The sequence below is a fragment of the Mycteria americana genome, chromosome 17 (genome assembly GCF_035582795.1).
Source record: "Mycteria americana isolate JAX WOST 10 ecotype Jacksonville Zoo and Gardens chromosome 17, USCA_MyAme_1.0, whole genome shotgun sequence".
Lineage (NCBI taxonomy): Eukaryota > Metazoa > Chordata > Aves > Ciconiiformes > Ciconiidae > Mycteria > Mycteria americana.
Window position 1 is genome coordinate 11,972,276 of NC_134381.1, and position 25,667 is coordinate 11,997,942.

The 25,667-nt window shown below is 40.9% G+C and overlaps 1 protein-coding gene across 3 annotated transcripts in view; it reads right to left on the reverse strand.

Moving 5' to 3' along the window:
• Positions 1-24,805, reverse strand: part of TTLL11 (tubulin tyrosine ligase like 11) — a 56,829-nt gene extending 32,024 nt beyond the window's left edge. Inside the window, exons 1-6 of one of the 3 annotated variants that reach the window (XM_075520094.1) lie at positions 24,714-24,805; positions 16,240-16,336; positions 14,272-14,405; positions 5,701-6,276; positions 5,001-5,096; positions 4,357-4,475 (exon numbers count right to left, since the gene is read on the reverse strand). In XM_075520094.1, the coding sequence (XP_075376209.1) occupies positions 4,357-4,475; positions 5,001-5,096; positions 5,701-6,276; positions 14,272-14,403 (923 nt within the window). In that variant the 5' untranslated portion in view covers positions 14,404-14,405; positions 16,240-16,336; positions 24,714-24,805. Of the gene's footprint in view, positions 1-4,356; positions 4,476-5,000; positions 5,097-5,700; positions 6,297-14,271; positions 14,406-16,239; positions 16,337-23,433; positions 23,901-24,713 lie in introns of those variants that run through there. The other 2 variants (XM_075520093.1, XM_075520095.1) reach the window with 2 other exon arrangements.
• Positions 24,806-25,667: the final 862 nt, after the last annotated feature.

The following is a 25,667-nucleotide window of genomic DNA, read 5'->3' on the forward strand; positions in this document are numbered from 1 at the left end:
CAAGCTTTATACAAGTTTCTTTGTAGAAACATTATGGAGCACAGTTCAGCCCATTACCCTACACTGTATATGACAAGGGTTTCACTCTTCAGGTCGGTGTAGCCAAGCTTTCTGACCATGTTGCCTATTACAGGCTTGGGTAAAAATGCATACTGTGATCCTGTGAAGGGATATGTGCCACCCCTGCTATACATGATGCTTTGAATATGTTAAGTAAAAAGAATCTACATTCCCTCCCCCTCTTTTTCTTTTTTTTTACATTAGATTTCTCACTCGAGGAAGAAAGCTCCCTCCTGATGATACAGCGACCAGCTGGCTAAGCTGGTACTGAAGGTCTTCACTCGATCATAAATTCCAGTCAAAAGAGCTACCATTCCTGAAAAACGTAAGCTGGAAAAAACACCATGATAATTCTGAAATTAGCAGTGACAGATGTTCAGAGCAGAAATCAAGATTTCTGGCCATCACTACCCCCTGAATTCACTCTGTAGTAATGCTAGAAGCAAATAAGCTTTGTTTGATAATATTCAACAGATTTTACAGAGGAGCTTAAAATTCTGTCTTTCCAAGAAAAGAGCTCAGCCACAAATGATTGCGTTTGTTCCAGCACGTCATCAGCCTGGATGATTGCAAGGATCTACTCAAGCCTTAAAATCCATGTGAGCAGTACTGCCACACAAACAAAAGCAAAGAGTTAGTATCTTCCATATTATTTTATTAAATGTTTTAATTTCTTAATTATGAGTGAAACTTGAGTTCCAAATTAAGGATGCCTAAGGAAAATAGGACTAGTCTAGGAGCCAAAGCTGGGGCAAAAAAGCTCCTGCAAAATTCCATTGGGGGGGAATCAGAAACCCTCTTTTTATAACCATGCATTTTTAGCTGGATTTTTTTTTTTTTTGTAAGAGAAGAGCAAAAAAGTAAAACAAAACACACAACATGTAGTTGATTAGCTGCCTTCTTTACTTTCAGAAAGGGCTACCCAGGCTCTACATGGTCAGGCAGAGCCAGATACCACTCACCCTCTGGGTTACAGAATGGCTTGAAAACAGTCTAACAAAGTCACCTGCAGAGCCGCTTTCAGACTCTCCTCGAGAAGCTCCGAGCCGTTGACACACATCTTCACCCTGCAGAGCAGTACATGGCTCCAAATCTCTCTGTTAACAGTTACTTGGAAACTCTGCTGTCATTGGACTTTGGCTACAATTGCGCTAACGCAGAGGATTCAGAAGCAGCAAGGAAATTAATGCAGCAAAGCAGGACATTAAACTTTATAGGGATACCTACTGCCTTCAGAATCTTGACATGCAGAATAGGTCTTCTGCGTACAAGATATAGGGGATTTGTCCAGCAGGGCCTGCATAACGTCAGGGAAAAGCAGGCGCTGTGCAGTACCCACCCTGCCCATCCCTCCCAAAAGCCTCACATGCGCCTGTGACGCTTTTTCTTCTGTTTTAATTCCTTATGTTCTTTGCATCGCAGAATAACACAAAGCCTTCCCTCATCTCTAGAACAGAAGATATTTCTTCTATTTTAAAAAAAAAAAAAAATCTTTGCATGAATGTGAAGTTTCTGTTCAAACATGTTACATGCACAAAATATTAACCACGTGCCTCAGTACTTAAACGGCCAGGACAAATTCTGAAAACTAAGAAAAGATCAGTCATACTGTGGAACAATAGCCACTAAGTATAGTTAAGTACGTTCATTTGAACTTGTATCACTGCAGATTTTCAATGACTAATTATTGGAGGTGCCCAAGATATTTACTAGTGATTGGTGCATGTAGAGACTGGAATTGAGTTGGAAAAATTAAGACATATGTATGGCATGATAAACTGATCTTATTCAACTTCACTTTTATTTCAATATTATATGTCACATGAAAGGAAGGAGGAAAAATATAATCAAAACTCCATAAAGATGAGGAAAAATTAAACTAAAAAAATTTCTGAGCTATTAATCTTTCCTGATAATGAAGTACTTCAGGATGACTTCTAAAACTCACTTTAATTTAGTTGCTTCATTTATTTTAATCTGGAGATAATTAGAGGGAAATCAAATCCATCTCCACAGCAGAGTATTTACCTGAGATGCAGCTCAGACTTCTCAGTATCTCCCCTGTGTGTCCAAACTCAGTGTTACACATATCATTAAACCTTTACTTAGATTAATGTCCATTACTTCATTAGCATCAAAACTAGAGCTTACGATGTTTGCTGCTGGTTAGCTGTCAGAACAGGAATTCTTTCAGATTTTTTTTCTATTAATAGGCCAAATTTTGCTTTCCCTGCTGCCAGGCGCAGTTAGACTAGCAGAAGTATTACAATGGATAGGTAAACTACTGCCCAGCTTTCTATCTCCAGTCAATTATTTAGTTATTATCTTTGTCCTGCAAACAGGGGAATGATGCCATTTCTCTGCAGTTACTGGTAGGGGTGTTTGGAGAGGGAATGTGGGAGCACACGTTAGAACTGGTTGAAATGCACTGAAATGAGTGAGAGGCAGGACACAAAGCGAAAGCATTGCAAAACCTTTGCTAGTGAAGACGAGGCAAAAGCAACTGGGGCTCAGTTCCTCTCTGAAATGCTTTTACTTTGGTGAAAATCTCCACAGGTGATCAGAATGAGGTCCTTTACTTCAAGCTCACAGTAAGATCACGTCTCTCTCAAGAAGTTCCATGCACCATCCCCAGTTCAATAAAAAGTACTTGGAAGTAGAAGGGGTAAATCTCAGCTGAAGAGGTGGGCAGTTGTCACATATGAGTTCCTGTATATCCACACAAAAAGTTATCAGAATATTGCCCTTGCAGCAAGAAATAGGATTGACTTATGGTGAAGGCACGTAGATATTCATCAACAAGATGTTCTGTCAACCAGATTACCCTGACAAAAAAGCTGCATCACTGGTGAATTCTTGCTGTGAAGAGCCATTAGTTGGTTTATCTCATCACCGACTAATCCCATTATACATTATTTAGTACTCAAAATGTGTCAGAGAAGAATCCTCAGTTGAATGAGTGTTCTACACACACCAGCATTCTCCAGGAATTTATTTGTAATTATCATTTGCCTTTTTCCATATCTAATATGTAGTTAATGAATGCCTGACATAACTTCAGCATTAAAAAAAAAAAAAAAAGACTACATAATTACAGGTTAAAAAAATGAACTTTTTCCAGCTCCATGCACTGAGGTAATCTTAAGGGTGAAGGTTAAGTACAGGCAAGACAGTATAGATTGCTTTGCAAGACATTCTGTATACTGACCACAGCAACCTCTATGTGTGGCACTGCCTCTGAAACAATAGTTTGATCTTATAATAATAATATTACAATAATACAGAACTTGTAAGTATTATCAGTCATGTCTTGTTCGTGGGACTCTGTCTACAAAAGGACAGCAAGTTTGCCCTTGAAATCATTCTAGAACATGAATAACGTATTTAAGCTTGCCACTAAGTGCCAAGAGAAGAACAAAATCAATATTCTAGTATGGAGGCAGGCCTATAAGCAAGAATTTCTAGCGGGGGGGGGGGGGGGGGGGGAATCTCTCTTTCATGTCTCCAAGGAACTGCTTAAAACAAGGTGTTTCATCAGAAAAGAAGATATTATTTCTCTCAGCCTGATCCCACCACAAGCATTTCTGTGCGAGCTGCTTCAGGCAGTTCCTCTCATTTCTAGATCACAGATTTAACTATGTTTATTATCACAGATCAAAGAAGCAATTTCTAAATACAATATTCATACTTTTCAGCTCCAACGGGGCAATTCAGAGTAATTTGTGACTTTCAAGCAAATTAATACACAAATTTACATCTCATGACTGTTTCGAACAAAAAAGAGGCCTCAAGTAAAAGTACAAATAAATAAACCCGAGTTACTAAATTCTTTGCACCAGTTCTGAATCAAAGGTAAGATATTCCAGGGGAACCGATAAAGCCTGATTTACTATCAGTCTGGGGACCTTTTCAATTCCTTGAGCTACAGCACTTGCATGGCTCCTTCCACACTCCTGCCATTCCTATAAGAAAGGAGCAGATGAAGTGGTCAGTGCCAAGCTGTGAGAACGCCAGTTGGTGGACTGGCTGCTACTAAACAGTAAGTATAACGAATTTTTTTTCCCCTGACCTTCCCCTGGCAGATCCACAAATCTGAGTACTCTTTTTGTACCATGCCACTAGTTAATATCCTACAAGCTTTTTTTAAAGGGTTAACACTGTGGATGTAAAAGGAGTCACACAGACAGCTGGGAATTCATTGTTCTGGATAAGCTAACATAATTGGGAAAAAATATTTCACTTTTATAATTATTGCAAGGTACTAATGCAAAAAACAAAGCAAGTCAACACACTTACTGGACATCTTTTCTCTTTTTTTTCTGAGGGTCCACTAGACGAAGAGTGTCTCTGATAACAGCTACTTTCACTTCTTCATCAACAGGGCTTGGGACATTTTCAAATACTCCAGGAGAAAGCTTTAAATTACCAAGGGATACAGTTATTCAGAACTAAGGATTATTTATGCCACATTTGCTCAAACTTCATGCATGTCATATGTTTTAAATACACAATGATAGATTACAAAATACTTCTTAAGGAATACACAAATACCTTAACATTTTCAGTATGATATTACAATTTTTGGCAAGTTTCTCTAGTAAATTGAAATATTAAAAAAAAAGATTGTTGCCAATGTTACCATTTATATTATGTATACAAACATGAAAAAAATATTAGCAATCCCCTAAACACAATTAAGTCAACTGCAGGGGATGATGAATAAATGTATTTATGACAAAGATGATGGAGAGCTTTCACAATTCCAATAAGTCATATTTCCAGTGTATAAGATTAGCAATGATTTCAAAGCAGAAAATTACAGAGAACCTTGGAGATTTCATATTAGCAGACAGCTTTCATCTTTCAAACAAAGAAAAAGACTAGAAAACCAAACCCAAACAATTTCATTCCAATATCACTATCAGGCTGAGAGGTCTTACCTCTTGCTCATGTTCTATTCTCATGCTGGGGTTTGCATTTACTTCTAGTAACATGGGCTTCAAGTTTTTCATCAGGAGAATGTCAAACCCTAAAATCTGTGCATAACAAGCAACGTGTTACTTCCATTCTACTCATGGTGTTCTTCTAGAGAATGCAATGGTCATCCAAATGTCAACATTCAGGAGAAAGAAACATTTGAAGGACAAAAGAGAAATAACTGAGAAATATACTGTATTGCTGAATAATTACTGAAACCAGTTGTCTTTGATACTAATGGCTACTTTCACGCTACCCCCGTCTGTAAATACTGCCTCTGTCAACATGGATACCTATGACAAGAGGGTCTTAAAATTGCCATCATAATAGCTGTGTTAGGAGGCTGCAAAGCTTCATAGTTATAGCACCTAGAAGACGGAAACCGGAGTGAATACTGCTACTAATCATTGACGCTCATTTGAAATTCTCCATATATGTTTATGGCTCGTAGCACCATAGGTCAGGAGACTGAGATTTGTAAGATAAAACTCGGGTGAGGAGAACCTAAGCTCTGAGCTCATGCAATGCTATTCAGTGGATGCACTACGTCCAACCAGCAATCAGCAACGTAACTAGAGAAAGCTTTTAGAAAAGGAATTAAACCTCCACAGAATTAATTCATGCATAGAAATAACTGCATTCCTGGCAGAAATTCCAACCTACCTGGAAGCAAGTTGGCCCAGGCTTTCCTGCTGGTATATCAGACTGATAGTAAACTTTCAGTTCTGGTGTCAGTGCAATAATTGTTTTAATCACCAGTGAAATTATATCTGACCACAGCTTTTTGACATCAGCTCCTCTGGAAGACAGTCTGCACAGAATGCTTGAAAAAGTCCTCTTGCTGCCCGTGTTTACATTGTCAGAATGGATGAAATTCCCGCTATGGATATTTAGGGAATAGTTGGTTAAGTGCATAAAAACCTGGTGCAAATTTTTTAGAGTGGGTTCTTGATAGGGCTCTGTACAAAATCTAGAAAGTCCATCTTTGGCTATATAAATCTCTAAGGGTTCTAAAGATTTCAGTAAGACATAAAGACGAATATCAAATTTCAGTTTGTCGACAAGCAGTGGTTTGCAAATATATTCCTGGACCACAGCTGGCCGGCTCTGGATGCTTCCCGTCAGTCTGATGTCACTTGGGTCTTTAATGAGGTAGATTCCCTCCCCCTGGCACCCTCCATCAGGTTTTACAATAAAAGTGGGCTTCCAGGATGGATCGCTGTCTTTCATCATACGAACCTAGAAGGAAAAGAATTACACTGAAAGACACTAACTGGGGGGGAAGGAGGGCTGATACTATGAAAGCCAATAAATTGCATTCATAAACAAAACTAAATAAAAATAACATGACCACATCACTATAGTAGTAAACACCGTGCAAAAAAGGTAGAAGATAAACAGTGCTGACAAGCACAAAGACAAACAAAAAAGCATGAGTAGGGAATTACTAGTACAGATAAAAGGTCATTTTATTTAAAAAGCCATTGTATAAATGATTTCAGGAACTTTTTTTTCCAATTTACTTCTTTCAGTTTACAGAATGAAGTGCTGTATATCTCATGAGATCCATTTTATTAGTCACTACTGTATATGAAACTGCAAAGTTAAACTTCCGTGCTGCATTTTGAACAACTACTGACAAAGATAATCATTAACCTATGGAAAGGCACCTTAATTTATTGAGGTATGAATGCAGACAAACAATACCGGAAGAAGGGAAGATAAAGTAAAAATTCGCCACTGATAATACCTTTTTCCACCGCTGAATATTCTTCACAGTCAGATACCCCGTGTAGGGAATATTGAGCCATGTGCAGATACTATGCAAATACCACAAATTTACTAAACAAAGTATAGAGTTTGTGCCTCGGTTGCTACCTACCACCATTCCCCAAAATGAAGGGCTGTCTAAATTATACCAGAACTCCCCTCAGGCCTGGCATGCAATTACTACCGTTCTATCCAATGCAAGATAGAGAAAATTCTATCACAATTTCAACAACTCTTTTCAGTGGCTTTGATTTGTATTAGGAAGATCTGTTCATAGCACGTGGCAACTCAGATGCTTTCTTTAGATGTACCTAGTGTGAAATCAGGACCGCAAGGAAAGTTGGTGGAGAATTTGATGGTGTCTAGTACCAAACCAACCCCTTTGGATGAATCTACAGAGCACTCCGTGCCTGGCCTGTCATTTCCTCAAGCTAGCGCACACGTTCAGTCTGTGTTCAGACGTTCACCACTGCTGTGCTGGTTCGGTGTGAAACACAGTGCGCTCTAGTGTACGAGCTCGCAAACGCCAACATCTACGCAGCATAACGCATTTTAATATGCTAAAATGCTTAGAAAAGTCACTACACAAGATACATTTCACTTCTTTCACAGGGAAATGCTTCCAGTTTGCAGATTTCTTAAGAAGTTATGTCAAATAGTCTTTACTGCTAACAAGTTAAATTAATAGAATCATTCCAGGAAAACATTTTTTCCAAAAGAGACACATTGACAATTGAACTTATTATGTGTGGGGTGATGGGAGATGCCCCCACTAGAAAGGAAATAGCAGGTAAGAAATTTTGACACCTACTAACACTCTGTCAGCATGTGTATAAAGATCATCAAGACACAGAAACAGCAAGGAAAAGGAGAAAGGAGAAAAAAAAAAAAAGAAAAAACAAAGGAAAGGTTAGCAAACCAGTACCGTTCAGTATCAGTTTCTTTCCATTGTTTGTAGTGCCTTGCCGTGAAAGATCTCTGTTTGTAAAGTCAACCTGAATACTTTGTAAGAATGTCACTGGAGGACTATGTGACCTATTTCTGTATTGTTTACAGCAGCGTGGACCTTGATACCCGTGTATCTCTCGCTGCTTTGTAGATATCTATGAGGACAGTATAAGCCATTATACCCGTATCTTGAGTTTTTTCCCCCACTGTGCCCTAGATTCTTGGGGCATAGGAGGGAAATGGTTTACCACAAATAGAAATTACGATAACAGTGATGGGGAAGTATCCGTGGTTTGTTAGAACCTAACTGTCCTACAGAATCCCAGATGTGGCCTTAGTAAGATGAAACACAGAAGTAAATTATAGAGAATTACAGGATTACGGAGAGATGTCTGCCTCCTCACACAGAAAGTGAGAAGAATAAAAAGGAAAAAAAAAGTTCTAAAACTCAGATCTAGATCCAAATGTCTCAAATTCAAAAGGCAGTTGAATCTGAACTCTTTGCTCACTCCCACCATCATTTCTACATCCTGACATCAGCAGCTCCATTTCTGGGGCATAAACAGAGCTTGGCACTATAACAGACAACAGCCGTTTATAGAAACTAGCTTCCTGAAGCAACAATAAATACCTTCGGAGGTTTTGGTTTTAACAAACTAATGGCAGTTACACAAAGAAGTAAAAATTAAAAAAAAAAAGAAGAAAGGGGAAACACCCATTTTTCTTTCCTAAAGAATCAGTTATTTTATCTGTGAGAAAATTAGATAATCCCACCTGGAACAGACTGTTAATAGTTGGCAGTCCAAAACATGATTATTGTATAAGGTTGTTTTGGCCTTGAACATGTTAAACTGATACATTCATTAGCAGGGAATGTTTGGAGGCTAACGTCATTCCCAACTGGATACAGTGAGTCAAAATTAAACATGGCACCAATAACTAACCGCTGGATTCAAATCTGCACTTTTGGAAACAGCACATATTCACTCAAAACTCTCTCTCAAAAAAAAGGAATAAATATAATTAGGCAATCTTTTAACATCAGATAAAAGAGCAATTACACCATTTAAATTGCCTACAAAGCTCCCAGTCCCAAGAAACAAACCTAAACTTTGAAAGCTTCAATGCATTTTATTTGAGGACGAAAAAAATCAGGAAGACAGTAACTAGGTCACTGTAAGGGCCTGACACATCTGCTGTATATCAGATCTTTCATGTTACATGCATATCTCCCACTGCCTAAATAAACTTTGGTTTATTTATTACTTGTACAGCAAAAGCAAGAACTGCAGAGATTTGGATGCCTCAATTAGTAGAAGTGAAATTGAGAATGAAAGAAAGGAAGTCAGGAAGGATTTAGAGTTATCCTTGATGAATTTTAAAAATTATTCATAAAATACGGCGTGTTTTACAGCATGCAGCAAGGAAAGAACATGAGCATGTTTAAGCCAGTGAGTTAACATGTCTCAGCCTCCAGAAGCATGGGAGGAAAAAAAGCAGCTACCTGATGTATGGGCTGACTGAAGACCCGACTGCCGCCTCTCCAAATCCCATCAGCACCAGTGGTGCTCACCGCTATCGGACGCTGTTTGGCAAGTGGAGTGCGAATGTAGTGATCCAACTGGCACAGACCAAGAACAAAAAGAAAACCCAAGGGAAGTGGCTTTTATTGGCAACTGTTTTGGAGGTCAAGGACCGAGCAAGCAGTGGAAAATGAACTGCCACATTACCCTCTCGGGCAGCCCTTTAAGTTCATGGTAAAGCAACAGGACCCTAGGGAGGAAGCCTCTGTAGCTCCCCCAGCTCTGTCGCTGTTCTCTGCACATAGACAAAGTCCCTACGGGTGTAAATACAGTAGCACTGCATTCACAAATATTTAGGAGGAAAGAAATTGTTAGAGCACAAATTGTAATTTATCAAAATGCAACTATAAAATCCAGGTTTCAATGAATAGGTGCTGAAGGACCGTAGCTCATGAAACTGCTAACAGCACTGGCACAGGGGGCCCTAACAAAGAACGCAGCTGAAGAAAACACAGGATGCAGGCTAACAGACTTATCAGCTACTCATGGGATTCGGAAGAATAAAGCACTTAAAATCTCCTCTTTTCAAAACGGAGGGATGCCACAGTAGAGATCACTACTTTTCTTGCATTCACGTTTTACGGCACCAGACCTGCAGCTGCTATTCAGCCAGACACGTGCTGAACGAAGTCGGTGATCTGGTTTTACACAGGCCTGCGGCTCGCCAGCAACAACTGGAGATTGACTTTAAGAAGCCTGAGGATATAAGCTAACGAAGAAAAAACAATCAATTGCCACCATCAGCCCTGGCACTGCAGAAAGAAAGAGAAAAAATTAGCACACAGAAAAGGGCTGAGCACTGGTCAGATGACCGTGATTTCCAGCCAGCATCCTCTGCTGCAAGCACATTAGGCTGCTGACCCACGAGAGGTGCAGCTCTGCTAGCAGCGATGCTCCCGAGGCCTGAAGGACTTCTGGCTCCATCCTATCCAGTTATTTATTTCACTGAGAATCACGCTGCTAAAAGCCTTCCTACTAACTACAGCACAAATTCAAGATTAATTATTTAGACTAGGATTTTTCTCGTGGACAAGTGTCACACTAACTCAATGAAAGACCCTTCTTCGAAACAGGTCACTGAGGGATAAAACGCCACAGTGGAGATCAGGTTTACATAAACAGCATGTGGATAAATAGGACCGAGTAGATCAGCAGGCCTAGATCTGCAAAGAAGGAAAGCAGGATTTATGCCCTAGTTTTTTTACAACTCAAGAATAATCCTCCCCTACATGACATTACTCTGCATACTAGGGGATTCTCTCTGGTTCACACATTGCTAAAGCCAGCATCCCAGAAAGATATTTGGTTAACCTTAAATCTCCACAACTAAACATACCCTACTATGACTCTAGTTGTATGTATGAGGTGCCAATCACCGTCTACTAGGGCAGAAAGTAATACAGAACCTCTGTGAAACCAGCCGGGCAATCTGCCTCCCATTCCCATGTCTGTTGTTCGTGCCTCAGGCTCCTTCTGCTCTGCTACAGCAGCACCTTTTCAAAAAAGATAATGCTTTCTGGGGACTATTGTTAAAGATGCAACAGCAACCTGCTTTTGAAGTCCTGCCTTTTAACAATCATTGGCCTCATAGATCTCATAGTTAACTCTTTCCATTTAGCTGAAAAGGAAAGAATTTTCTCCATCATTTTCTAGTCCATTTTTTGATGGAGTAGAAGGCCTAGGTATTATTCAGGACTTCTAGTCCATCAAAACTTACACATGGCAGATGAAGATAGGACGGTGGGGAAAGGGGGAATAGTAATCCAGAGTCGGTCTGTTTTTCAGCAGCTTGACTGTCTTGAAGAAAGCAGATGGCTTCTTGATCTTCAAGGAAATTCCTGACAGTCGTCTTCAAATTCTCCACAATCCCCTCAACTATATTCTTTCAAATGCTCATTATGAGGAGGCTTGTCCAGACTTAGAAAAGTCTGTCATGTAGGAAAATTAGTTCATATGAAATGAGATATTTCTGTGTACTTAGCCTGACAGAAGGAAATTATCTTTAAAAACATGTTAACCATTTACAGCCAACAGCAAGAGGAGAATATGATGTCTAATGGTATGAAAACCTGATCCAGTTGCAGGTTTGCCTTTCATGAGGAAACACAGGCTGAATGAATATAGTGTTCTGAAAAAAATGCATATAATGGGCTAAGATTTGACAGCACAAAGACTAGAATATTCATGTCTATGCCTAAGAGGTATCCAAAAGCTGAAAACCTGATTAAACCACCAAAAATATGCTGTGCTGGAAATTAGACTGTCCAAATTAGATTCTTATTAAAAATTAATCATACTAGGCCTATTCATCATCCTCACAGACAACACAAAGGCGGCAGTATGAGAGCAATCAAGGCCCTGGTTTGAATCTCAAGCTAGTTACTTCTCAGAAATTGGAATTTCATATTAGAAATAAGTTCTGATCACACAGATTCCAACAGATTCTTCTCTGTTAGTGAAGGGACGACTACTGTAGCACCCGAGAGATTTCCTTATCTGTAACTCATCTTCTGTTATAGAATGTTTTAGAAGGTAAAAAATAGGTGAATATTGAAAACAGATAAATATATATTTACCTAGTAAAATTAACGTTTAAGCCCTTGTTAAAAATACCTATCACCATTTCAGTTTAATACAAATGACACTAAGGGAACTACCATTTTGTTGGTATTTCTCAATATGAAGCTCATCCCCAACAAACTTAGGAGTGCAGCTCTCCCATCGATTACTGGTTAATTAATATTAGATTAGCTGCAGTGTTTTCTACCTGGATTTAGGGACGGGGGAACGTGGGAAAAGCTGACAGCGTTTGATTTAGTTATTGATACAAGCGTATGATAAAAGTTCATGATCACGTCTACAGAAGTGAGGCACAGTAAGAATACTTGAGAGAGAAATTGTTTTGAAATGTTGTAGTGCTTCAGGAGGAGGCAGCGAGATGGAAATTCTCAAGGAGTTTCTTCTTTCAGTAGTCATTTCTATTACAGACAAAATCTCATAGGTGTTCATTTCTCAGTCCAGTCCTTTGCAACAAAATCCTATACTACAAACAGCACCAAACCATCTTCTCATGTCTAACCGATACCTACACTGACACAGAATTTGTGACTTTTGGTAATTAACTATGCCCTAAAGGACTTGAATACTAGTAATAGTGAAGGTACAGCAACATGAGTTTCAGCATGACACATCTAGAACTATGTACATCCTAGCTGCAGCCCATGACAATACAGCTTTACTTCCAGAAGTACCAGAGATGGCTAAATCGTCTTTTGCTCAGATAAATGTACACATGGCATTCACATATTCCAGTGTATGCCAGTTCCTATAGGTGTATGTCTAACATGCAGGCTCCGCCAATGCTGTGTGGTACTTGTTTGTGAATAAGCTGAAAATTCAGTCTCAGAGAGCTGACATTTTCAGCAGCAGTCGGGTCCCTTGGTGGTAAAGCAAACAAAACCACATACAAACAAATAAACAACAGAAAAGACTGGAGAGCTCCTACTGAGAATTCATGAAACTGCAAGAGAAAAGCGTTCTGAGCCATTTATGGCTCACAGTGGATTTGGAACTTTTTGGTTTGTATTTTTTCTTGTTTCGGAGGAGTTACATTACAAACCGGTGTTAAGTAGAACATAAACTCTTACAACATAAAATATAATGTTTGATAACAAGAACTATGCTTTTCTCAAACACAGATGGAAGAACATATGCAAAGGAAACTCCTAGGAGTGTGTTACTGGACATCTGTTATTCTTGGAACAAAACCCGAATCGTTTTCACTCCAGTAACCGTTCAACCAGAGAAAAGTATTTATTTGCAGTGCCACCTGCTGACAGCGTGCGGGTCTGTGCATTTAACCTGATTTACAGACCACATTGCAACGCGCTGCTCAGTTAATCAGCGCTCTGTAACCGAGACAGGCATCATTCCCAAAAGAGTCATCGCTGGAACCCCAGTGCACCATTCTGAAAGTTTACTTCCAAGTTATTTGCACTTATCTACCTGTCATTGCTAAATTGATTGGATAATTTACACTCCTTTTACAAACTGGTCTTACATCTAAAGCAATAAGGCTGAAGTACTGTTGGGATTTTATTCATTTTTACTGTTAGTAGCAGTGCCATGGCACTGACCCAGCACACTTGAAGAGTACATATTAAAAGATGTTAATGGATTTAATTGGATTGTGGATATGGTAATTATCTAAAAAGTAACACACAGTATAGAAGTCTAGTAAAGTCCATACCTTTTTTTTCTCACTTTTCCAAGCAGAGGATACTGTAGAATACAAGAATGCACTGGGCGAGTCAGACAGGGTTAAAACAAACACATACAATATTTTTTTAAATATTTGTAATAACAGAACCAAACAGCACCACACAGCATCACTTGTTTTCAAAAAAGCTGAAAAAGAATGGCATTTGATTACATTCTAAATATTTAAACAAAGCAACAGTCTGACAAGAGAGTCAAACAAACAATTATTCAGGAAGATGTGAGTACATTTAACAACACACAGTACAAAATGCTCTTTTGATGGGTTTGGATAGAACAGGCTGGATGGACTAAAAAGACTTCAGTGACAATGAACCTGGTGAAGTACCACACTCCACACACTGTACTGGAACCTCCTTAGCCCTTTTAAACACAGTGGAATATGCAGGGGAAGGGCTTATGGTTCTACCATGTTTAATTTTCAGACATCTCTTCTGGCATGGCAGAGAAGCATAATTGTTTTTAAGTTTATTCTAGAACATAACAAACAAAAGCAGTTCATCCAGACTATGTCTGATCTCAGGCAAATTGAAAAAGACATCATCCTCAGCACCCGAGTGTGATTTTAAATAATCTGGTAGGTATGAAAAACTAAAGAATGACATGGCAACAATATCCAAGAAGTTATACTATTTTGAGAGTAAAAGTAATTTACCTCAGTCACAAAGAGGGGAAATTCTTCTGGTAGAATCCAGGATCGAGGATAGAAGTTATACTCAAGAGGAAATAGATCTTGCATTGTTCGCACTGCCCGACTCAGTGTAATTTTACGTACCATCTCCGTCATGCCTGGGAAAAGAAGAGACAGTGACTAAAAGTGATGAAAAATCCACACTGAAGTCTCATCCTGAAAGTAAATTGTTATATCATTACTCACCCTACCGGTAAGGCACTCTAGTCATTGCTTTCAATAAAGCTGAAAACCTTTTAAAATTTAAAATCTGACAAAATATTTGTAGCATTCCCCTGCCATATTTCATATTGTATGTATTATTGTATCACATTAGAAAAAAATTAATTATCAAAAATACAGCTCAGAATAATACAGGGAAAGCTTTAGTCAAATAGTAACTACTGTCTTTGCCATAATCCAAAACTATTCCCCAGCCTGCTATCGTTCCAGGAATAGGTAAAAATGTCATTTAAATATAATCAACCACTTTGTGTTTACTTTGCATTCATTTAAGTAACTATGTCAGAAAGAATAGGTTATTTTGTGAGCAGCCAAACTCAGCTGCTTCCCCGCAGCTTTGAATCTCATGCTTGGATCATGCCATGTCCGGATCTGCGTGAGCTCTGGTAGAAGCTTTACCCAAGGTCTGGACATTCAGGGTTACTCTCGCATTGTTTATATGCTTCCAGATATTACAGCTTATGAGGTTCATGCTGCAGCTTCTTTCTCAGTGAGAACATCATCTGTGGGATGTTGTTCTCAGTGAGAACATCATTTGTGGAAATTGCTCAGCAAATTTCCACAAAACCTACAGGACCTCAGTAGTCCGTGACTGCAAACCTTGGTTGAGTGTGGTTGATTTTGGCCAGGAGGTTCCAAAGGTACAAGGAGGACAGAAAGCAACGGGAACACACACACATTTGCTGAAGTCTTGTTTCCATCAGGAGCATGACTAAAAAGCTATTTTTGTGGAAAAGTTTCTAAGCCTTCCTGAGGACCAACCCTTTCAGATTCTTCGAATCTCTCACAAGTAACTAAGAAAAGCATCATGATCTCTTCTTCGAGAGAAAGAATTTAGTAAAACCCAGCATCAAGTTAGCACAACGTTCCTGGAAATCAGGTCTAGTTCTGCAGGACTCTGGGTTTGACTACTGTGCAGGCCACTCGCTTACCACATAGAAGCCAGAATACAGAGAGGGTAACATTCATTTAACACAGGTTTAAACCACCAGAAAACTACACCATCCGATACTTGAATGTGAACTTCCCACAGACAGGAGAAAGTCAGGATAGATAAAGCATGAAGTTCGATATCTGAGGGTTCTTATTCTCACAGCATACTAACAGCAGCAATAAATCTGAAGTAAAGGGCTTAGATAAGTCAATACCTAAGCTCTTAGCTCTTATTTAGAGAGATCTCAACAGGGATTAAACGAGAAAGGGAGCTTAAAAAAGTAGAAGAGTCATCATAAGATGAGGGCTGACATGAACTCTTCAATATTGAAAAAATCCGTTCGAGGAACTCCACTTTGAGTTTCTCCCTGAGATAGGCCAGAGTACGAAACAAAACAGATTCTTTCCGCTTTGAATCAAAACCAAATCCAAAGATACAGCACTGTTATCAATGCTAGGTAACAGACAGTAATTGCATACTTCACTTAAATTATAGCCTATCGCTCTTATTTTTCCTAAATTCACACATATGAAGTATTCTTTTCATCAAAACCACTGTCTCTCCAAAACAAATTTCAGTTCAGAAATTGTGCAAGACAGCCATTCTGATATTCTTACCCCCTAAGCAGAAATCACCTACCAAAAACGGTAATATGCTAAAAATACTATCAGCTGATTAGGCAGATAATTCACATTAAAAAACAGTAAAACACAGACACAGTTAAAATAATCATGTTTTTAAAGCATTTGTTTAAACTAGAACCAGAAGTAAGGTACCTGGAAACTTGTTGACTTGACCTGAGAATATATCATTATCATGAAATGATACCCCATGCCAATAGATATCGCACGGCAAGCGTCTGCCAAAAGGAAACTGGAAAAGAGATAGAAGACAAGTTTTGAAGCAAACTGGCAATACCCATTCATTCCTTACTTCTCCAAACACGCAAGCATAAACTATTCAAGAACAGTCTTCTGACTGTCAAAAGAAAAACATGCTCTATATTTGGGTTGCCAAACTAAGAATATTTTGATCAGTTCAAGACTCTATGAAGTTCAAGATGTTAACAAACCATGAAAGGTTTCTAGAAACTAAAAACAACTCATTGAGAGGCACGACCTGTACTGAGAAACTCTGAGCTTGCTATCAACCACAATTAAGGCATGACTCATTTGTAATTTAAAATACTATTACAGGGAATAAAATTTCATTAAGAAACACTTAATTCCGGCACACGAAGGCACAGCAATAGCAAGTGCTACAGCGGGGAAGTAAACAAACTCTGACAATGTCTTGGGTTGGGGTTTTTTTCCTCCCCAGTTTAAGGGGTGATAAGCAACCATCGAGGGAAAAAAGCACTAGAGGTCATGGAGGAATTGTCATTACTGGCAGTTACTAAATCAACTCCTATTCTTAAAAAGATCATTATTTAATGCCGAGAGTCCCACGGCTTATATTTGTGCTCCCCCTCTGCAGCTTGGGAACCCAGATCCCTTCCCCAGCTTGCACCCGGTCCTGCGGTGGCCCTGCACCCCCAGCCGCGCGGCATCTCCACGTGCTCCCAGACTAGCAGGAGCAGGAAACATTGCTACTGCCTGGAACTTTATTTCAGGGAATACGTGTAGTTAGTAATATTGTTGTAAATGAATAGCGAGTTGTAACTGCAAAGCACTTTCTGAGCAAGCTCATTTACATTGGTGTCCAAGCTGCAATAAATTTAAAATGGATATTCAAAGCAAGATATTTAAGTGAAATAACTATATTAACTATATTAATTTTTATATATTCAGTTATATGTATTAATTTATATAGTATTAATTCCCTTCTGGTACTAATAGCCTGTAATTAAAAGAAAAGCTTACAATTTAATTAATCATTTGTTGAGCATATATATTTCAACTATTAAGGACTAAGGCAATTATTTCAACAATATTAACTATTCCAACAACTTAAGAGCTTCTTTTCCCATTCACTCAAGATTTCACTATAAACTGGAAAACTGTATAGTTTATTTTCTATTCTCATAAAGATCAACCTTTTTTTAAGCAGTCTGAAGAGCTCTGAAACAGCGCTGCCAATTACTGATAGGAACAGTTTCTAATAGGAGTAAAGTGCTTTAAAAAACAAAAAAAGCTACCAGCAGTAAGAAAAGCCCCATGAATTAGCAGTATCAACAATCCAAAGCAAAAAAATTACTACATTAAAAATCAAACATTTGTAATCCATGTTATAATAATGATAATAATAAATGATTAGTTTTGTGTAAAAAAGGTTCTCTTCTTTTCCACGCTTGTTCTCTTAGACACAGTCCCATTTATCAATCCAAAAACCATTTTATCTGCAACTCCATGTAGATGCCTTTTAAATACCATATGGAATACATTCACAGGAATCTCTTCTACTATTAGACTACAACTTTTTCAAATGAATTTGCTTTATTTCTGACCACAGCATTTTTAGGACATATTTGTATTAAATATCTACCACTCTCATCACCCAACAACTTCAGTACCATTTACTTATTGAAAGAACTGCAGTATTTTGCAGAAACTACTTGTTCTTTACTCCAAATGTAATTTTTCTGGCTTCAAAACATTTCTTTAGGCACTGGATTTTTTTTCAATGTGACAGAAAAAAGAATCTCATCAAGCTTTTGATTGAATTATTTTATTTGCTACTTTAATTAAAATTTCAGTTTCCTCAGTAAATAGCCTTGAAAAATTAATTTAAAATGCTAATTGAGCAATGCATCCTTTCTCTGTTTCCTCACTCATAGGGATGAGAAACCAAATTTAACAGAGCCAGTGGATTCTTCACTTAATTCGTTATTATTCAGCCTGCAAAATCTGTTTTTGTACAAGTGAAAATTAATTCTGTTAGGCTTGGAAAGACAATCAGTGGCCTTAACCTCTCTCCATCGGTATATCCAGAATACAGATGCAGTATTAGGTCTCAGAGCACCCTTCCCACTAAACCCTGAACCATTTATTTATTTATTAAATGAAATTGAAATGAAAGGAATGAAATTTGCATTTATATAACACCTTTCATCTACAGAGGATATCAAAGCACTTTACAAACACTGCACAGAAATCATTTCACAACGGATGAAGAGTGAGCAGCTCTGGACTGGAAAATGGAAGCACTGCACCCCCGCCTCAGCGATTCAGATAGCATCACAACTTCCCTACTCCTGACAAATCCAGATTATTTGGATTTATCCAACAACGAGATCAAACTCACCTCCTGAATGAGCTGGGAAGGATTCTTTATCGTCTGCACTATACTTTTACATAAGAATAGTGTTTGGAAAGGAACAAACAAGTTCAATTATTTGGCTCCCTCTTGCAGTGCCAGGCAGATATAAATTCATCTTACTGTGGTAGAAGAGGCCTTTCCGCCACCTCCCCAGCTCCCGGTGCAGGGGACTAGCTAAAAATAAAGGTGGATGCTTGAAGCAGTCCTCTGTTCCCGTAATAACTTCTGTCTACAGCTACCTGGTCTCAGCTGGAATAGCCTCAGATCTGCACTAACTGATGCCAAAGCCAAGGTGCTCACAGCCTGGAGACCTGGGGTGCTCGCAGCCGCGGGTGGACGGAGGTTGTAAGCATGACCGGAGCCGTCCTTGCTGCTGTGCCCCCCCGTGCAGAAAACCCCAGAGTCTGGTCCTAGGATCGGTCACTGCAAACAACTTTCAGGTTGCAATCAATTCACTAACTCTTTGAAGAATTTATTTAAAATCTTTCTTATTCAGAGTCGGGGGGCATTCATCAGAACAATAGAAAAAAAAAAAAAAAACACAAACCAGGAGCCACAAAGAGACTAGAGTTGTTTTCACAACTTTGACACAATTAATAATCAATCACAGTCAAATTGGTCTGACAGGTCATTTCTACCTTTTGATTGGAAGCAAATAATTGAAACTGTCTCACGGGTCACATCAGTCTGTTCCATCACGTTTAATGACAAGTTAAACGACTCTCGTCTTCTAGTCAGGTTTTCCCAGTGTAAAATTTCAAACTATTTCTACGCCTCCATGCAGCTACTGAACAGCGAGACAAATGAAACGCTTAATGCTGGGATATTTGATGCCCGAGACATCTGCTTCTTCCATTTTCCTGGTAATTGAAAGCTAGCCGAAGAAATAATTTATTAAGTGATGAATAAACTCAGGATGCAAGCTCAATTTGTGCCCATTATTTCATCTGGCATATCATGTTCATTTAAAGAATCTGACACACTAAATCAGATAGTCCGATCTAGTGATGGGAGTAATTGCTTCACTGGCATGTACATTAAAATTCTGCAATGCTTTTTAAAAGGTCCACCCCTGTGCGTTACCCCAGACAGGACTATCATTGTTGATAATTTAATTTACTCAAAATTCCCACGGCCAAAAGAAAAGGAGTTTTTTCTGTCTTTTGCTTCCGATAACAGAATCTCAATAGTCAAATTGCTCTCTCTCGAACTCTTTCACCTCTGCCTCATGTATCAGTGTCACAATAAAGTGCTTACCAATATTAGCCATGTTTAGAGTATTATCCCTTTTTTTTTTGTCTTATAGTGGCACTTACCATATGTTAATTTACTAAATGAACTACTACCATGTGGACAACTCTGTAATCACACAGTGCATTGTGTCTTACTTCTACAAATTATCAGGGAGCATATTGCAGTAACAGATTATTACTGAAACAAAGCTCTTCCAGCAAGTCAGGGTAGCTACAGCAAGGAGATTTCAGAATGTACAACTTAAAACAAAAACCAAAGCAAAACAAAAGCCTATATGACACTGTAATAATTAGATAGCAAAAGTTATCGATAAAAAGGAGCCCACTTTAAAAAGCCTATTATAATGTCTCCTGCCCAACAAAATATTCAAGCCAACACATCCAGCAGCAAACAGAGAAGAACAGAAACAAAACAAAGGCAGCAATGGGAAAAAACGTAAAAGAAGTGGCGAGGGAGAAGACAGATCAAATATACTAAATCAAAGCCCAAGATGCAATCACCTTGAAAAGTATTATACAAGGGACGACAGTAGAATACCAGCCCCTGAAACTCAGTATTTAAAATATATGCATTTCATTACTACTTCTAAGATTTTTTTTCACATTATTTTTACGGATCCTACAAGAAACAACATACGTGTTCCCTCTGCTGGTCCTGCTGTAACAGTGAAACTATTTCCCAGGCTCTTTGGCCATCAGTAATAGCTGTTTGAACACATACTTTAGTGCTATTTTTCTAAACATTTGAAAGGGAGAGCTTTCAAAATTATATGCAACTTGAATAGAAGAGTTTTCCTTGGATTTCTCTTCTTAATGCTATTTTTCTCTTCAAATCTGGGCAAGATCTTGCCTACTGATGTTGCCTACTGCCCTTGCCTACTGAAGTCTGCTAGCTTGAACTCAGCAGTTTGCCTTGCTCCCATCCTAGAAGACTTTTATCTTCTTATTTTCCCCAACGTAAATGGTACTAGTCAAGAGTCATAACTAATATTGGTTCCCCTTTCATTACTCTTTTTACTTTCGGGGAGGTGGGAAGAGGGGGGGGAAAAAAAAAAAAAAAGAAAATTGATTTGACACATACACACTAATAAGAGAAAATACTTTCTTAACAAAAGATAATGTTACATTCATACATATTAACCTCTTTACTATAATAAGCTGAAAAATTTACAGAAATACATTACAGTGACTTGCTTACAAGGAATTAATTACTAGCCACCTAGATGGTACAGTCACATTGCACAAAATCCCGTATTTGGTCTCTTCTTTATTAAGAGTACAAAGTGGCCAGAAGGGAAAGCAACAGACTAAATGAAAAATATTGACTGAACTAACGGATGGAGGAGAAAGGATATTGAGGGAGACAGTAAACAAAGAAAGATGAAATAAAGCCAAAAGCAATTGCTGTTGTGGGATGCAAAGCAGGAAGGAGAATGCTGATAATGCAGTGCAGATATTCAAGAGAGGAACAAGAGCATGTGAAACAAGTCAATTCGTAGGACAGAACAGCAAGCGCGGAGAATCCAGGGGATAAGATATGCAAAACAGTAAAAGCTCAGGAAACAGAAAAGACAAAATTAACCAGTAAGTATGGCTCATTACCAACATAATCTGTGAGGATAACTTAAATCAGTAATTCAGAAACACTCACTGGAATGGCATCGGGCACTCTGAACATAAAACTTAACCATAAGAACAAAGAAAGTAAGTGTGAAGTCCCCCTTGCTCTCTATGTCACTGCGTAAAACATGGAGCAAGGCACTCCGCGGGTGCACTGAGGGGTAAAAGAGGTAACCGGTTTTAATGTCACGCCTCTGGTGTTTTGTTACTATTTTGCTGTAAGAGCAGGAGCTGAGAACTGGAGCGTTTGTGCAATGAGATTTTTAAATTCTCCCACTGGATTTAAGTAACAAAAATTGTGAAATAAAATTTTATGAAGACAGAGAATGAGAAAACATTACTCTTCCTGGCAAGGAGCATATATGTCTTTGTGGTATTAGGTATTTAAGACATTATGAATAAACACAGGTAATATTTACTGCCACTCAATCCTTCAGAAGATAAATTTGTAGCGTTTAACTCTGAGGTTAGGAACAACACAGAGTATACTGTCTACCCCAAGGCCATACAAATTTTGTTAAAAAGTTGGTGCACAGAAAAATTAAAATTTTTGTGCACAGAAAAATTTGTTAAAGAAATCTGTGCGTAGGTGCGCAGAAATATTAGGATCTTGTGAGTGGGCATCCCAAAGGCAGCTTTTAAAGTGGAGCAGGTGCCGTAGATCACGCTGCTGCACCCTAGCTCTGCACACGAGGAAACAGTTCATCCTCAGGTTTTATCCTTCCACTTTATGTCCCCTCCAGCTTCCCTCTTCCAAATGGATTACAAGTACCCTTTTTCCTACAGAAGTTCCTCAAAAAGCTCCTAGAAGCCATCTCAACTTCTATAAAGCCATTTATAAAGTTATTATGGAAGGAAAATCTTTACAACTTGAGAACAACTTAGCATCTATAGTAAGATATATATTAGAAATCTCTTCAGGATTTAAATAAGGAGTTCCAAAGCATCAGTTTTGTGCCAGTTCCCATATTGTCATGACTCCAGTTCAGCACAGACAGGCAGACACTGAACTCCTCACACAGCTCAGAGAAAACACATGACTCAAGCTGTAAGAAAAAAAAAAAAAGCCATACATTCCCTACATGCAATAACTTAGAAGGCTAAAACCTGTTATGTATGCTTTATTAGGTGGTTTAATATCATTTCATTCATACACAATGCTCTTTGACACGCCTTCAAGATAATCTGTGATGCAGAAGCTTTGCCATCGGATCAGACAGCTGATCTATCAGGTCGTACCTTTTGTCCACTGTCACGAGCCTTATGTCACATACTCATACTATGAGGGAAGGGTAAAAGGGAAGAAATGCAAAGCGGCACAACATGCCAAACATTTCTACGTTGGGGGAGGTTTCTTTCTTGCCTTTTCCAGAGATCAGTTTAAGCTTTGAAGCATAATATCCGATTACCCCTATTCTGGCTTGCATAACTGGCAATGGCGGTCTTGATCGTGAATCAGATCAGCCTCCAGACCTGACATCTAATTAGAAATAACGCCAACATCAAGACGACAGCAGCCGGGATGAGCCCCCGGCTACAGGAGCCTGCTTTGGCGCTGGTTCAGGGAGGCAGGGGGAGGAGAAGGAGGAGGGAGAAATGCTTTGCCAGAGGCAGACCCCAAGGCAACGGAGGCTTCCCCAGCCCCGCCGGCAGAGCAGCGGGGGGAGCGGAGGGAAAGGCCGGAGCTGGGGCCGCCGCTAGGCCGGGCCGGGGCCCTGCCGGAGCTGGGGGCAGGCGGGGAAGGGGAAGGAGGCCCGGGCAGAGCCCCGGGAGCCTCCTGAGGGCCGGGCTCGAGGGGCCGGGGGCTGCGGGCCGCCGCGGGGCCGGGCGGGCGCTCACCTCCCTCCAGCGCAGCTGCCGCAGGCTGATCTTCAGCGCCTCCAGCGAGGTCTTGGCCTTGGAGCTGTCCACCGTGACGCGGGGCCGCCGGGCGGCGCGGCCCCCCTCCTCCCCTCCGCGCCGGCCCGGGGCCCGCCGCCCCCTGCCCCGCGTCGCCCGCCCGGGCGGGCCCTGCGGGCCGGCACCGCGGCGGCCCCGCTCCCGCTCGGCCGCGGCGGGCGGCGCCCCTTCCCCCGGGGGCGCCCCGGCGGGCTGGCCGCCCTGCGGCTCCTCGGCGGGGAGGGCCGGGGACCCCGGGGGCTCCTCCGCCTCCCGGGCCGGGGCGCAGCCCTGCGGCGGGGCCCCGGCCGGCTCCATCCCGCGGCGCGCTGCCTCGGCCCGGCCGCCGCCCCCGCTCCCCGCCCGTTGCCATGAGAGCGGAGCGGCGGACGGGGCGCGCGAGGGGCCAATCGCCGTGAGGCGGTGACCCCGCTCGCTCCGCCCCGCCGGCAATGACGTACTGTGGCCGTCTCGGCCATTTTGGGAGCGGGCAGGGCCGCCGGCCTCTTCCGGGGAGGCCATTTCGGAAAGGCGCGGGGCGGGGCGGCCATCTTGGAAGCGGGCGGCGCCGGGCGGGAAATCACCTTCGTCGGTGGCGGCCGCCCCGCCGTGGCGGTCCCCGCCTCAGGCCCGTCGGGTGGGTCTGGCTGCGTCTGGCAGCCGTTGCCTTTGCCACCGAAATGCCAGCCCGCCTTAGAAATTAAATCCATTCCTTATTGCCTGGCGGAGTGATTTTCACGTGAGGCAGGGGGGCCCGGTGCCATCACTCTGAGACAAAGCCCTGCTTCTCTGCTTCGGACCGGCACCGTGTCTCAGCTCTTGAGTCTCCTCACTCTCCTTCAGTAGCGACCACCTTGCTGTCCTGGACTAAGGTCCACTGTATGGTTTGACAAGTTTTTGTATTTTATTGAATTATTTTTAATAAAAAGCCGCCTGGAAAGCCCATGCCAGGGTGTGCGGCTGGCAGAGCGGTGCTGGGCCTCTTGCTCCAAGGGGGGACGTGGAGCACGTTGACTGAAGGGCCCTAGGGCCTAAACCCTCTGGGTGTGCTGGAAACGTCTCCGAAGACGTGTTTCCATGGGCTATTTAGTGTTGCACAGTTTCAGCTGAATACCATGCTGCTACAGTCACTTCAATCTGGATTTTAAACACACTCCTACCTTGCCCGAGGGAGTCAAATGCACAGCAAGAAAACAGGAAAACCATTTTTACAACGTCAATAACGGAATGAATAGTCTTACCAGCAGTTATACGAATCTCTCACAATCTTAGTTAAGAGGCAATGACACTGGGAACACGTGAGTGAACCGGCCGTTGCCTGAAGGGCAGCAGAAGGAGCGATTTGGGGAATTCAGAAAGCGCGGGGGAGCAGCGGCAGCGCGGGCAGGCGGTGGCGCTGCACCCTGGGAAACCCAGCCTGGCTGCGGGGCCCGGGGCTGGGCTGCGAGACTTGGGAAGGGGGGGGGGGGGAGGAAAGGCTGGAATAATCAGGATTCTGTGTGAAGGAGCTGTCACTAGAGTCGTGCTCCTGATATGGAGCAGGACGGAAACGGGACACCAGAAGAAATTATTTAAATGAAAGCAAAACGTAAAGGAATAGAGCAAAAAGTTGGGACTTCCTGCGAGTTAAAATAAAAAGGTCGTGTCGAGACTTAAGCTCCTGACTGTGGAACTCCTCAGACCAGGAGGAGATACGAATGTATCTTTTACCCTGCTAGATCAGGTTGTAGGAACATCTGGATTAATCTCTTATTCTCGCCTCACATGCCCCCTGGTATTTTATAGAAACCAAGACATGAGAGACAGTGTGCCAGTAACTGTGATTCTGTATGCGTGGACCCTTTTCCACGAGTCAGCAGTAGTTTATAAAGCAGAAAGTTTAATCACCGAGATAATGTCTTATTTCAACAGCAAACTAGAGCTTCACCTGCAATCCTAACATGACCCATATTTTTTCAGTGCATCTCTTATCTTCCGCCATTTACCCTTGCAGGCAGCGAAGAAACTAATTAATCACAGTGTTGTGTCTTACAGTGTGAAGTGCCCAGGAAAGCTGAGGTCATGTAGCTCGCTCTTGGTTGCTCTCAGGTTGCTATTAAATGATGCACATTATTTTTTTATACCTGTGACAATTCTTAATTAAAAACTTGGGAGCATTTCCCTGTGCCAGCAGGAGCTTAGAGGGGCCTGTGTAA